Below are 12,058 nucleotides of genomic sequence, written 5' to 3'. Positions count from 1 at the left end.
CAGTACAGGGTTGCCGCTGCTAAAACTAAACAGAGCTCCCTGAAAGGCACAGCCAATCACATTGGCCATATTTGTCACATGATGTAGGACTCCAGTAGAGAATGTAATTTAACTCGCTGGGTGAATGAGATGCTGACAGATCGTTTTTTTTCTTTCTATCGGGTTAGTTTTTCTTTACTCGAAGAGATCAAATTATTGGTGGGGACATGTCCCTTCCGTCCATGCCAAATCTACGCCCTTGGTTGGATCAATGACAAATCTAAAACCTGCAGGACACCGACCTTCGCCCACTCCTGCTGTAGACATTAAAAAGTCCATATGAGAGATGGTAGCTGATTAAGCCTGACGAAGGCCGACCTGTCACGTTTAAAACTGGAGTTGCAGTGACAGGACAAAGATGCAAGCCTTGCAGAACATTCAGCATTTTCTCAAGGGAGTGAAGATGGACAGTCAGATGGCGGCTCTGCTCACTGGTGTTGCCTGTGCAGTGGGATCCGTGGTTGTGTTGGTGAAAAAGATCAGCAGCCACCGAAAGGCAGAGGAAAAGATCAGGAGAGCCAAAAATAGGAGAGAGGAGAGCTTGCAGCGGGGAGAGCAGGCGGTGCTCCGGTACAAAGAGTTGGTGAGAGTTCAGCCTTAATTTAGGGTTTTTTTGGGGGAAAGTTAAACATTGAATTTTCTGCTTTTAGTTCAAACCTGATGGTGTTTTTGACATAATTTATCAGATTTTGTTGTCAGCAGGCTTACCTTAAGCATTAAAAAATAAACTTAGCAGGACAAACACAGCGATAATAATCTACTGCTATTTCTAGATTGTCTTTTGCATTTACACTCTGTGGAGAAGTTATTTGAAACACCTTGCTATTACTGGGTTAAATTGCCTTTTCTTTTAAAGCCTCCCCCCACCCCAAAATTCTTCCTGGCAGAGATTCAACTAGTTGGTTTCTTAGAGTTTTGATCCAAATTGGCACAATAACATAACACATACATCTATAATGCAAATCTCCTATTCCAACACACCATAAAGGTGTCATGAACCGAAGTTCAGTACACAAGCTGGACCCAGAAGCAGAGACAACACGCACAGGAGTACGAAAAATAAACTTTATTTCAACTAAAGGTGTCCCGGAACGGTCAAAGGAAAACACGCGAGAAACTAGAAAAACCAAGGGACCGGGGGATGAGTTACGCAGGAACGCCGTAATCGGGACTGTGGGAGGCTGCAACAGAAAGAGGAAGAGAGTTACTGGGGAGCGGGGAAATAGCAGCATACGTGGGGGAGAATATGAGTCTTACAGTCAAAGCGGGGCCGTGGGAGCCGGAGGGAGGGGTGAGGGTCCGCGGGGGAGCTCCAGGAAAGTAGAGGTGATTGGTACCGGGTGTTGTGCCAGAAAGTGATTGCCGTCCGTGGGAGCGCGCGCAGCTGATTAAAACTGCAGCGCCCGGAAAGGAAAAGATTAGCGTTTGTTCAGATAAATGAGGGTTTTCACAACCGCGTGAACGCGTGTACGTTACCGCTGTGAGACGACTAACGGACTGGCGTGGAGTAGCTGGCTGGGCTGGATCAAATAGTCCACCTGATAATCGCCTGAGATGGGATGCAGGTGTGGAGTTAACAGCCACACCCGTGGGCGTGGGCATCCCATCAGCTCCTCGGACACCGAGCCGCGGACCATGACAAAAGGTCCTCTATTTGATTAGATTCTGGTGACTTTAGAGACCAGATACAGAAGAAGAGTACAGTGAACTTAATAACACCAAGAAGAAGATTTGAACTTTGTTACATTAGTGCATTATCTTGCACTAATGTAGCAAAGCAGCCATCCGAAAATTAATACAGTCAGGTATTTTTTTTTTTTAAGAAGTAAATATGTTTTTCTGTTATTCTAAGGAAACCCTTGCAGAAGCTACTTTTCTTTCTTGAGTATATGTATATCAACATCAACAAGGCATTTTCAAAACTTCGGTAGATCAGTAGCGTTTAAAATACTGAGATCGGAACATCTGGCACTGACAGTCATGCCACGTTTAGTCACATAAATCACGTTTCTTCACAATTTTGAGCAGGTCATCTTGAACATGCTTCCATGCCTAAATGCAGTGAGTTACTCAAAATGCTTTTGAGCAATTCATCCCTCTGATAGGTCCATACAAAAGTCAGTGCTGAGTTTTATTGAGCCTGTTCTGGTTCTATTCACATTGTTGTCTACACAATTTACAATGGGTTTTTCCTTCTATATGTCTTCATTGCTGTTTATTTCATTATTAGCAAGCTGTCTTTTATTAAATTTGGTAGGGAGATGCAACACTGGCAAATAAAGAATCTTGATTCTGTAGATCCATACAGTTTTAGTTCTTTGTTGCAACTTTTGTCTGACATGGTTCTTTGTGTGTCTTCTAGCATCCAACCACTGACTCTTCTTCTATCCTGGCCCTGTCTTTATCTGAAGTGACAAAGCAACTGAAGGAAGGCTCACTTACCCCTGAGGATGTGTTTTACTCTTACATGGAAAAAGTTCAGTGTTCAGCACGACGCAAAGGTTCACTGCCTAACACAGGAGTGGGTGACTCCAGGCCTCGAGGGTCAGTGTCCTGCAGGTTTTAGATGAGTCCTTGATCCAACACAGCTGATTCAAATGGCTAAATGACTTCCTCAACATGTCCTGAAGTTCTCCATAGGCCTGGTATTGAACTAATCATGTGATTCAGGTGTGTTGACCCAGGGTGAGATCTGAAACCTGCCGGACACCAGCCCCCGAGACCTGGAGTTGCCCACCCCTGACCTAACATAACACAGAGCTTACATAATGGATAAAATAGAGCAAAAGCTAATGTCTAATAATAATAATAATAATAATGGATTGCATTTATATAGCGCTTTTCGGGACCCCTGAAAGCGCTTTACAATTCCACTATTCATTCACTCTCACATTCACACACTGGTGGAGGCAGCTACAGTTGTAGCCACAGCTGCCCTGGGGCAGACTGACATAAGCGAGGCTGCCATATTGCGCCATCACCAGTAGGCAGTAGGTGAAGTGTCTTGCCCAAGGACACAACGACCGAGACTGTCTACACTAAATAATCAATTTCATTTTCCAGTCTTGTATCAGTGTTCTACTTTAGGTATACTCTCAGCTAACTAGGTATTTCTTATTACTTACACTTGTGTCTTTGCTACGGTTAAAGTTTATAGACATTTGGTCATAATATTTATGAAAGCAAATGAGATTCGTGTGCCTAAGAAATATTTGAGTTTCCAAAAAGACTTTAATATTCCACAGAGGGCTTACAAAGATTGATATGTTTGTCTGAATCTGTCTGTGCTTGTTTCCTTTCAACAGACTCTGGCTGTAAACAAAAAGCTGAACTCCTGCTCTGAAATTTTGCTGGAGAGTTTGGACCAGCTGACAACTGTTGGCTCCAACAAGGATGGTCTCTTGTACGGAGTTCCAGTTAGCATCAAAGAAAATATTGCATTTAAGGTATTTCCCATCTACGGAAGAGGATTAGGGCCAATGAAAAAAAAGTGGGCACGTCTTTTTTTTCTACTTTTCTCAGAATTCTGGAAAAGAAGAAAAAAAAAAGACGTGCCCACTTTTTTTTCCGTTGGTCCTAATCGTCTTCTGTACCCATCAGTATAAGTAAGTATGTTATAGACTAGAACAGAATGCTTTTATTGTCACTATACAGATGTACAATGAGATACAGAGCGTCTCCTACTCAGTGTAAACAGTACTGAGTATAGTATTCTCGAGCATCATAGCTCAGGTATTTGATGTACAATTATTGTCTTTGTTTTATTCCAACACTAGGATCATGACTGTTCTTGTGGTGTGGTCATTAACCTGGACCAGCCCGCTGAAAAGGACAGTGTGCTTGTTCAAGTCCTGAAGAAACAAGGAGCTATTCCCTTTGTGAAAACCAACTTGCCTCAAGGTCTTTTGAGGTAAATCTTTTATCAGAGATTGACATAAATCTGGAGTACATTTAAATACTATGACCACTTATTTAGTTGTCTTTGCCCATTACAAGTGTGCATAATATGCAAGGACTCATTACCCATATGTCTTTGGCCACATTCAGCTATGACTGCAGTAATCCTATCTACGGGCAGACTGTGAACCCTCATAACCCCCAGAAGACCTCTGGAGGTTCATCTGGTGGGGAGGGGGCTCTTATCGGGGGAGGGGGCTCCCTGCTTGGTATAGGCACTGATATAGCTGGCAGTATCCGTATTCCTGCATCCTTCTGTGGAATCTGTGGTTTCAAACCAACTGCAGGTCGGCTCAGGTGGGTCTCATTCAGTCAGTTTTTATAAATTTATTATACATTGCTGAGTTTTATGTTTTATATGTTAACTTTTATGTTTGTTAACACCTTTTGTGTAATGATTAGTTTACAGGGAGTTCGTCCAATTTATCGAGGGCAAAAGACAGGTAAGTGACATATCTGCTTACTAAACAAAGTAAAATGTGATGTTGCATAACTGCTGTCTTGCAATATTCCACAGTCTGGGAATTTTGTTTACTGCTTCTTGTTATATATTAAACTAGTGTCGTCATCTGCTGGACCCATGGCAAGAGATGTGGACAGCCTGGCTCTGTGCATGCAGGCACTTCTTTGTGACCACATGTTTTCTTTGGACCCCACCATTACCTTTTAATATGGAGGTGTGTCTGTTGATGACAATTTTTGTAATTGCCTGATAAGCTAGCTTTTCACTCTTAAACAACATGATATTGTTTACATAAATAAACATGCTTTTGTTTGCTTTGGATATTTTTGTAGGTGGTTTGTTGGATTTTCTTATTTAAACTCCTAAGACACGAACTCTTCCATGGCATGCATTTTTAATTTCGCTTTGATATTTGGGCATATTGGGACCCGATGAATGTAAAAACAAAGAATTACCAGATTTATTTTTTTTTTTTTACCAGATTTTTGTTTTTAAGAAAAATGACAGCCACATATGAGGATATTCATTTAAAATTTCGATAGAACAGTGGCAGGACAATACCCTCGTAAGTGGACATCAGGCCCTTATTGAGCAAAATTTAATATTTTGGTCTAGACAACCCAAAATGTGATGTCCACGTATGTGGACGCCAGGTGCTAGAAGGTTAAGGTGAAAGGTGAAGGTGAAATGAAGACTGTTCAGGATTATTTTACTGGACTTTGACCAGATAGTTACTAAATATTCAAACTTGTAAATGAATGAAATGGCTTATTGTCTTAACACACTTATTAAATGTATTAATGTCTTAGAATAAACAATACATTAACATTTATATTTAAAAAAAAGTTACCTAAAGGCCATCTAATTATGTTTAATTGACTCAAAAAATCAAAATGATTCCCTCTTAGATATACAGAAGCTCCACACCTCTAAGGATTGGTTATTTGGAAAATGATGGCTACACGCATCCATCTCCAAGCATGGCCCGAGGCGTCAGAGAGGTCAAAGCTCTGCTAGAGCAGGCGGGACACACAGTAAGACGTCACCACACACACTGATTGCGGTCAAGTGTGTTATGTGAGCCATATGTCTTTAATATTATTTATGTCTTTAGTTTGTCCCTTACTGTCCACTGAAGATGAATGAAATTGTCCCTGAGCTGTGGCTTAGGGGCTTTCTGGCAGATGGAACTACCACCCTGCTACAAAAACTGTGAGTTGGACCTTTTTTTTATATATATATATAATTACTTAATATGTTCTTGTTAACTTACATCATCTAATAGCTAGAAATGTAATTTTTGTTTCAGTGCTAACCAGTGAACATCGCCATTCTGACATTGTCTATAGGGCACATGGGCATGTGCTTCTTTTTGCAACCATTACAGTAATTTTTACTTCAGTTTCTTTGAACAGACTACTTCCCCATGAGCCAAAGATTCCTTTTTTAATTTTAGGAAGGAGGGGCCTGTGGACCCTTGTCTGGAGCCACAAGTTTTTGAATACAGGCTTCCTAAGTGGTTGAAGAAAATAATTTCATTCCTCCTCAAACCTGTGGTGCGTTGTTTCGTCTTCTGACAGATGTATATGAATTCATACATCAGTTTGATCTTGACAGTTTAATCTGATAAAACTTTTTTTTACCCCAGTCTCCTCACACTTCTGCCAAAATGAGTGCTCTTTGTGGAGTTGGGTGAGAAAGTATTCTTGAAATTGTTCATTTGTGCTCAATTCTTCGTTTCTTTGTTACATTTCCATGTGCTAGGAATTATATCCAAACGTTCTGCTTCATTTTTAGATCTGTTCCAGAGCTGTGGAAGCAACATGCTGCTGTTGAGGTACTGTCAGCTGATGATGCATGGTCATGTATGAAAGTGTGAAGATGAAATTGAGATTTCCTGTGTTTTCTTTAGGACTACATTCATGAGACAATAGCACATTGGAGGAGCTGCAAAATTGATGTGCTGCTGTGTCCTGTGATTGGACCAGCCTACAACTTCTTATACTGTGGCAAAACCTCAGGTATGGTACACTGAGTACAATAAAACAGCATAGTCTGTGCGTCACTTTGTTTTCAACAAATTGTAATCTCAAGGTAAACTATAAGATAACAGACATGTTAACTTGAGTATTTCCTGTAATAATGAGCTAATCGAGTCATAAATGGTGGATGAATCTTAGTAGTACAAGTACAGTCTATTCATTTTGTGTTTATTTTGGTCTTAGATTGTTTCCTAAAGACTTTAGGAACTCTAACTCTTTCATTTTTCATCTTTCTTTCATACATTAATTTAATAAACCATGTGTTTTTTTTGTCTTGCTATCCCCATCTATGCTTTATATTTCTGCATATCCATAACAGCAAACATGCTAGATCTTGTTGAGAAAATAAAATGTGAAATCATTAGGCAAGTCTGCTTTATTTGTATAGACCAAAATAACCTCACAGACAATAAAAAGACCAAAAAGCATACTAAACAATATTACAAAAAAGTCACAAATTTATTCAAACGGTTACAAGTAAACAAACAAACAAACAAGCAAACTATGTGAAATACTTAAATATGTACACATACAATATATGCAGACAGGAGAAGAATGAGACAAGAAAAGCGGTCAAATATCCAGACAGAACTATGCCAGAAGCTTGTTGAGGGTTACCAAAACTTTCTGAGGTACAACTTGCAATCTGCCCACCATGGAGAAAAAAAAGGACATTTCAAAGAAATTATTAGGCCAAAATGACCATAACATTCACTATATGTGTATTGTTCATCTGCTAATTTTGTGACAATGACATTAAAACAAACCATTTATTTTTCTAATGTAGTGGTTTGACATTGATATTTATAAACGAATAAAATAAATACCTGTAATAAGCCGTATTACATTTGATTTGATCTTTCAAACCTGCCCCGAAGATCTCTGATGGGGGGTGGGGGGGTGGCTTTGTTTTGGGGTTGTTGTTGATTTTTTTTTTTTTTTGTTTGTTTGTTTTTTTGTTGTAAAATGTTTCATATATTAAACGGAATTATGACATGATCATCGTGAAAATAATAAAAGTTGAAACTATTGTTAATATAGTTATATATTTAATAATATCAAAAGTAACTAAACTCGAAACACTAGCTGTGTCCCAATTCAGGGTCTGCACGCTTGAAGTACGCATTTTAAGTGTGATTACGTCACCGCCACGCGATGACGGCTGTCCCAATTCGAAGTGTACTTCAAATGCATACTCCAAATGCGCCATCGATTTCCCCAAATATCAAGCGTGGTCCGGTGCACGCTTCGTGGTCCCATATATCCCACAATTCATAGCGCAGCGGTGAGTGTGGATAATTTTGCCACAAAATATGGCAGAAGGGAGAGACCGAAGAGTGAACTGTCAAAAGTAAGTAAGAATGTTTAATAACGAAGAACATTAAAACATTGCTGTTGGCCACATGTGGCAAAGTTGTGTGACATTAGTGATGTTTGTACTTTCAGCGTTAACTTAATTGTAAAGCCATATATATATATATATATATATATATATATATATATATATATATATATATATATATATATATATATATATATATATATATATATATATATATATATATATATATATATATATATATATATATATATATATATGACAATAACTATAATATTGTCCATATTATATTTACATTATCACAGTGAGATGATTTTAGTCTCATGAACAACATGAGCTAATTGTTATTTACTAACTACTCTTGAAATAACTGTTCGGTACAGAAATGAAGCCCAACAATGGTGTTTTACAGTCCTGTGGTCTCAGCCTCAGATACTCAAATAATCAAAGTGATGTCATGGCAAAAATGAATGACCAACAAAACATTTTTTCTCCTTCATTTCTGTCAAACAAAGCTGTATGTAACGTTTCTCGCGGTTAGTATCATGGTTGCTAGGGAACCTGAACAGCGCGACGAAGGCTAGACCGTCCCATTTCACAAGCCTCTCACTTCCGCACTTGTACTTATAGTACGCACCGTACGTAGTATGCGTAGTGCGCGTACTTCAAACGTGCAGACCCTGAATTGGGACACAGCGACTGATATCCGTTGTTTCTGTCATTTTTTTAAGGATGTGGAAATGTACATTCAATCAATATCAGACTCCACCAACAAAAAGGCTCTCAAAACAATATATGTATGTGAATTTTTGCGTGTATTCTTATAATTGTTACCTTTTTCTTTTACCCCTAGCTTTTTGTGTTCATGTTCTGTTGTTTTGTATACTTCATTTGTTCGTATGTTGTATACTCATTGTTTGTTAAATAAAGTAAAAAAAAAAAAAAAAAAGACTGATATCCGTTGTTCCGGAGGGAGAACAACTTCCGGGTCACGGAAAGCTAACGGCTGATGCGGTGCAGAAAGGGGAAAAAGAGGCTATAGCAAGTTAGCGAGTAAGCGGTCGGTTCTCCTTTATCCTAATATAAAAATAATAATAATCACTATAAAATCCAGAACTTACGTGAAAATGTTTAGGTGATCGTTCTAAGGAGAAGTCTTAAATGGACTTTCTGTAATTAATTTGGATGAACGCGCACTTCAACACATATTTGTTGTTTTTGTTTATTCTGTCATTCACAGTGCCGTGTTATTTGGAAGTACACACCCGCAGTGAGTGAGCGTCATTGTTTTATTAAAGTAGGAGCTATTACTTGCTTAACACGCCTATTTATTTTGCTCAAAGGTCAGCCTGTCCCATTTAAACAACCGTGTGTAAAGTCCACTTGTCATTTAGTCGAGTTTGCAGCAATAGGACAAAAATGCAAGCCTTGCAGAATATTGAACAGTTTTTTAAGGGAGTGAAAATGGACAACTGGGCAGTGGCTCTGCTCACTGGTGCTACCTGCGTTGTCGGATCCGTGGTTATGCTGGTGAAAAAGATCAGCAGCCACCGAGAGACGGAGGGAAAGACCAAGAGAGCCAGAAAGAGGAGAGAGGAGAGCTTGCAGCAGGCAGAGCAGGCGGTGCTCCGCTACAAACAGTCGGTGAGAGTTCAGAGCCCTGGACTTTGAATTGTTTAAGTTAATCTTTGGAGATATTAGTTCAAACCTGGTGAACTATGGACAAACAATTTGGTAAATAATTATGTATTATTTCTGAAGTGCCTTAATTTTCAGATATTATATCAATAAGGTGCTGAAAACATTCCTCAGAGACTTTGCTCCATATTGACATAAAAATCATGTGACTCGCTCGTTCCCACAGTTCTCCAAAGGTGCTTTATTGGATTTATTTACTATTGCAAAACATGGTGTTAAGTTGCAGACTTGCTTAGATGTAGCTTATTACATTGAAACACACTGAACGTTATCAGTATTTTATTATTTATTTCATTTCTTTGGATTTTTTTAAATTTTAAAATCAGTCGTAATTAGTTGTTTATTGTTTTAGATTCGTTTTTATTGTATAAACATTTGTATTTTGGGGTTTTTAGTATTGCTTCATTTTTAGTATTACAACAGGGGTATTTGTTAAAGGCACCATTTAAGAAGATGATATATTTTTTACAATAGAAATCTGGAATTTGTAGGTGGTGGGTTTGATGGTCTCAGAATCTCATCTCTGCTTTATGCAGATGTGTTTCTGTTAGCTTCATCCATTGTACATTGTACATTATTTTAGCAGCAAGTTGAAATGGTACGCAGGATATCATAAGAAACCTGGAGTTTATCTTTCTTCCATCTTCTCTCATCGCGGCGGCACCCACGTTGCAAGGCACGTGTAGAATCGTTTAGCCAACATCGGGAAATTATCTAGGGCGCTTCATTTTAACAGGGGCAACAGTATTGAGGATGGAGGAGCATGTGGAAAAAAGGGTGCTAGCAAAGTCATCAACCATGGGAGCTAGGGAACAGTCAGGAATGGAGGAGGCAAGTTTCGGAAAAGACAGAAAAATTCTCCACAGTTGCAGAATTAATTATACATGTAGGGCGTACGTGTAGGGTGAGGGTATTACTTAATTACATAAGTAATAAAGAGGTGGAACACAGACAAAGGAAAAATCCTGGTTCAATGCTTTTTTTGTTTAATTTAATTTAATTTATTTTATTTTATTTATTTTTGAACCAGAAAAATCCCTTGAGATTAACATCAGTTTTTCAAGGATAAATTGGTCAAGAGGACAAACCCTTACATTGTTACAAGTTACAATTCAAATATAACACCAAAACACTTAATAACATTACATTGCATACGTTACATAAGTCTTTTTGAGTGTTATTAACTCTGTCAGGGAGAGCTTTAATGTGTTCTGAAGGTTGTTCCATGACTAGGATGCAAAATTAGAGGTGATACTAAGTCTTAAATTCTTGCTTTAAATGTTTTTTTGAAGTAATGATTCTGTGTGGGTCTGTGTCTTCTAGCATCCGACAACTGACTCTGCTTTCATCCTGACGCTCTCCCTGTCTGAGCTGACACAGCAGCTGAAGGAAGGCTCACTGAGCCCAGAGGATGTGTTTCACTCTTATATGGAAAAGGTTCAGTATCCAACATGACACAAAGGTTCACTTAATATAACAAAACAAATCTTTCATAATAGCTCAAATACACCAAAAGCTAATTTTTAGAAGTAAGTAATCAAGTAATCATTTTAAGCAATCATTTTAATTTTCAGGACTTGTCTCTCTTTTTTATTTTTGACAGGAATGTTCATCCCCTTGAAGCATGAAAATTTCTTTCAGGGGAAAATGTTTCTCTGAATCTGTCTGTGCTTGTTTCCTTTCAACAGACTCTGGCTGTAAACAAAAAGCTGAACTGCTGCACTGAAGTTTTGCTGGAGAGTTTGGACCAGCTGACAACTGTTGGCTCCAACAAGGATGGTCTCTTGTACGGAGTTCCAGTTAGCATCAAAGAAAATCTTGCATTTAAGGTATTACAAAGGTTATGCAATGCAAATTTCCCATCAGTATTTATAAGTATGGTACAGTATTCGCGAGCATCATAGCTCAGGTATTTGATGTAACATTATCATCTTTGTTTTTTCCAACACTAGAATCATGACTGTTCTTGTGGTGTGGTCATTAACCTGGACCAGCCCGCTGAAAAGGACAGTGTGCTTGTTCAAGTCCTGAAGAAACAAGGAGCTATTCCCTTTGTGAGAACCAACTTGCCTCAAGCTCTTTTGAGGTACATCTTTTATTAATTACTCACATAAAAATCTACAGCACATTTAAAACTGTGTGCATGTGTTAAGTTGCCTTTGTCCATTCCAAATGTGCAAATAATGAAAATATGAATGAAAATAATATGCAAGGACTCATTAACTGTCTGTTGACAGCTATGACTGCAGTAATCCTATCTACGGGCAGACTGTGAACCCTCATAACCTCCAGAAGACCTCTGGAGGTTCATCTGGCGGGGAGGGGGCTCTCATCGGGGGAGGGGGCTCCCTGCTTGGTATAGGCACTGATATAGGTGGCAGTATCCGTATTCCTGCATCCTTCTGTGGAATCTGTGGTTTCAAACCAACTGCAGGTCGGCTCAGGTGGGTCTCATTCAGTCAGTTTTTATAAATTTATTATACATTGCTGAGTTAAGCTTTATTAACACTTTTGGGTAAT

General features: G+C 38.8%; 1 protein-coding gene and 1 pseudogene across 3 annotated transcripts in view; both read left to right on the top strand.

The window, feature by feature from the left end:
• Positions 1-231: 231 nt before the first annotated feature.
• LOC102783530 (vitamin D3 hydroxylase-associated protein-like) lies at positions 232-7,334 on the top strand (annotated as a pseudogene). The gene is made up of 13 exons (XR_015717218.1): positions 232-622; positions 2,402-2,515; positions 3,345-3,485; positions 3,816-3,949; positions 4,087-4,293; positions 4,399-4,439; positions 4,557-4,673; positions 5,368-5,493; positions 5,574-5,671; positions 5,916-6,015; positions 6,108-6,151; positions 6,257-6,296; positions 6,372-7,334. The product of XR_015717218.1 is annotated as a vitamin D3 hydroxylase-associated protein-like (transcript).
• Positions 7,335-8,838: 1,504 nt separating this feature from the next.
• Positions 8,839-12,058, top strand: part of LOC148095963 (vitamin D3 hydroxylase-associated protein-like) — a 31,841-nt gene continuing 28,621 nt past the window's right edge. For both annotated transcript variants that reach the window (XM_087836578.1, XM_087836577.1), the window contains exons 1-5: positions 8,839-9,484; positions 10,862-10,975; positions 11,227-11,367; positions 11,491-11,624; positions 11,776-11,982. In XM_087836578.1, coding sequence (XP_087692704.1) covers positions 9,260-9,484; positions 10,862-10,975; positions 11,227-11,367; positions 11,491-11,624; positions 11,776-11,982 — 821 coding nt within the window. In that variant the 5' untranslated portion in view covers positions 8,839-9,259. The remainder of the gene's footprint in view (positions 9,485-10,861; positions 10,976-11,226; positions 11,368-11,490; positions 11,625-11,775; positions 11,983-12,058) is intronic.

Source organism: Neolamprologus brichardi, chromosome 23, assembly GCF_056152115.1.
Source record: "Neolamprologus brichardi isolate AB-2024 chromosome 23, ASM5615211v1, whole genome shotgun sequence".
NCBI lineage: Eukaryota > Metazoa > Chordata > Actinopteri > Cichliformes > Cichlidae > Neolamprologus > Neolamprologus brichardi.
This window is presented reverse-complemented; position numbering and strand designations above follow the sequence as displayed.